The sequence below is a fragment of the Morone saxatilis genome, unplaced genomic scaffold, assembly GCF_004916995.1.
Source record: "Morone saxatilis isolate NCDOM2014 unplaced genomic scaffold, NCSU_SB_2.0 Contig18, whole genome shotgun sequence".
Taxonomy (NCBI): domain Eukaryota; kingdom Metazoa; phylum Chordata; class Actinopteri; family Moronidae; genus Morone; species Morone saxatilis.
This window is the reverse complement of record NW_023339740.1, coordinates 15571165-15573148: the sequence shown is the minus strand read 5'-3', so window position 1 is coordinate 15573148 and position 1984 is coordinate 15571165. Positions and strand designations below refer to the sequence as shown.

General features: G+C 37.3%; 1 protein-coding gene across 1 annotated transcript in view; it reads right to left on the bottom strand.

The window, feature by feature from the left end:
• Nucleotides 1-209: 209 nt before the first annotated feature.
• LOC118328127 (myosin heavy chain, fast skeletal muscle-like) overlaps nt 210-1984 on the bottom strand; it is a 44384-nt gene continuing 42609 nt past the window's right edge. Inside the window, exons 11-15 of the mRNA XM_035661732.1 lie at nt 1122-1292; nt 923-1027; nt 712-807; nt 489-620; nt 210-357 (exon numbers count right to left, since the gene is read on the bottom strand). Coding sequence (XP_035517625.1) covers nt 337-357; nt 489-620; nt 712-807; nt 923-1027; nt 1122-1292 — 525 coding nt within the window. The 3' untranslated portion in view covers nt 210-336. The remainder of the gene's footprint in view (nt 358-488; nt 621-711; nt 808-922; nt 1028-1121; nt 1293-1984) is intronic.

Genomic DNA, 1984 nt, shown 5'->3' with positions numbered 1-1984 from the left:
GGTTAGGTATAGTATTGTCTGTAACATTGTGCCTGGTTGTATAATTGACTATATTTGGTGATAATAAAACTTGTTTATCCACCTGGTCTAAATTACATAATGAAGCATAGTATTATCCCCTGAAACTTTGAAAACACTCAGTATGCAACAGTATTAAATATTCAATCATTAAATCAGTCATTTAAAAATAAATGGACAGACACAAGAAAGATGCAACAAACTATCTACCTTTTATTGACTATTGGTAATCACAGCATGTTTAACATATTGGAGTGAACCAGTGACAAGATACTCATATTGTATGCTTCTTGTTACTGTATAGCCTTAATTTCTTCCTCACTCCTCTGCTTCCTTGGTCTGAAATGAAAGAACAATGGCAAGTAAAACATGTGACCAGTTAATCTAAATTTAAAACAAATGGCTGTTTGTTGGATCCTGATATAAAACAAACATTTCCACAAACTTGATTCATCTCAGATTGTTTTTACCTTCACAATTTCACGACTCTTTGCCCTCAGTTTGTTGACCTGGGACTCGGCGATGTCAGCACGCTCCTGAGCTTCTTCCATCTCATGCTGCACCTTCCTGTACCTGGACAGGTGAGTGTTGGCCTGCTCCTCCTGTATGATAAGCCACAGTGAAGTCAAAACCTGTGGACCTATTTTCAGAATTGTTATTTTCAGTGTTATTATGAGAATTAAGTGTACTCACAGCCTCCTCAGCCTGTCGCTTGTAGGATTTCACTTTCAGCTGCAGCTTGTCCACCAGATCCTGAAGTCTGGCAATATTCTTCTTGTCCTCCTCAGTCTGATGTACATTTGGAATGATAGAACATTTTCAAAACAAAGTTAATGTTTTAATTACCGTATATTATTTAGTTGTAGTAGTGGTTTAAGTATTAGAGTTGTAAATAGGATTTTACCTGATAGGTGAGCTCCTTTACTCTTCTCTCATATTTTCGCACTCCCTTGATAGCGTCAGCACCACGCTTCTGTTCAGCATCAAATTCAGCCTCCAATTCTCGAACCTTGAGTGAAGAAGAATGCAGTGATTTATAAAATGCAGAATGTTGTCCTGGCTTACAGTAAATAAATAAATAGGTTGGTCCTCATGACACTTACTCTAGACTCCAGTTTCTGGAGCTGCTTCTTGCCGCCCTTCATGGCCAGACTCTCAGCCTCATCCAGACGGTGCTGCAGGTCCTTCACTGTCACCTCCAGGTTCTTCTTCATCCTCTCCAAATGAGCACTGGTGTCCTGCTCCTTCTTCAGCTCTTCTGCCATCATGGCAGCCTAAACATGGAAAAGAGTAGGTTACAACAGAATAGTATTTAGTTGGATATATAAACAAATACAAATGTATAAGTTATAATGGTTTTATTGTCTATCATGTTTTGTTTGTTTTTTGTGTCAATCATTCCCTGAGATCCCTTTTTGAGTGAACTGATTGTTAACGTTTAAGGTATTTTTTATCTGCCTGTGATTGTCATCTCTAAGATTGTAAACATCTCAGCTTCAGTTTGAATGAAAACAATTTATTTATTCATCACAGAATATCTTCCACTACAAAAGACATCCCAATAGGGCTGTTTATACCATCTTCATGAGAAAGCTGTAATTGCTCTGCTGACAGACTACAACAGCCTGTTAACTTGGAGCTAGAACTCCTCCAGAGCTGCTACTATTGTTATAAAACCAAGCTCCATTGCTAGAATATACATATAGCAGTAGTTTCCAACATTGTTTAAATATCTCCTAAATCATATTGTTCATGACTGTCTGAGATTGTTATTCCATTATAAAAGTTTCCATTATGTATAATTAGTTTTTCATTAATTACCTATTAAAATCAGCAAAACAGCAGGATACTACAAAGTTACCACTGGAATGTCTCAAGCAGATAACTTTGAGCTCCAATGTTGGACCTGCTGCTGTTGGTTTTTCAATGAAGCGGTATAGATAGATGGATAGATAGATGGATAGAT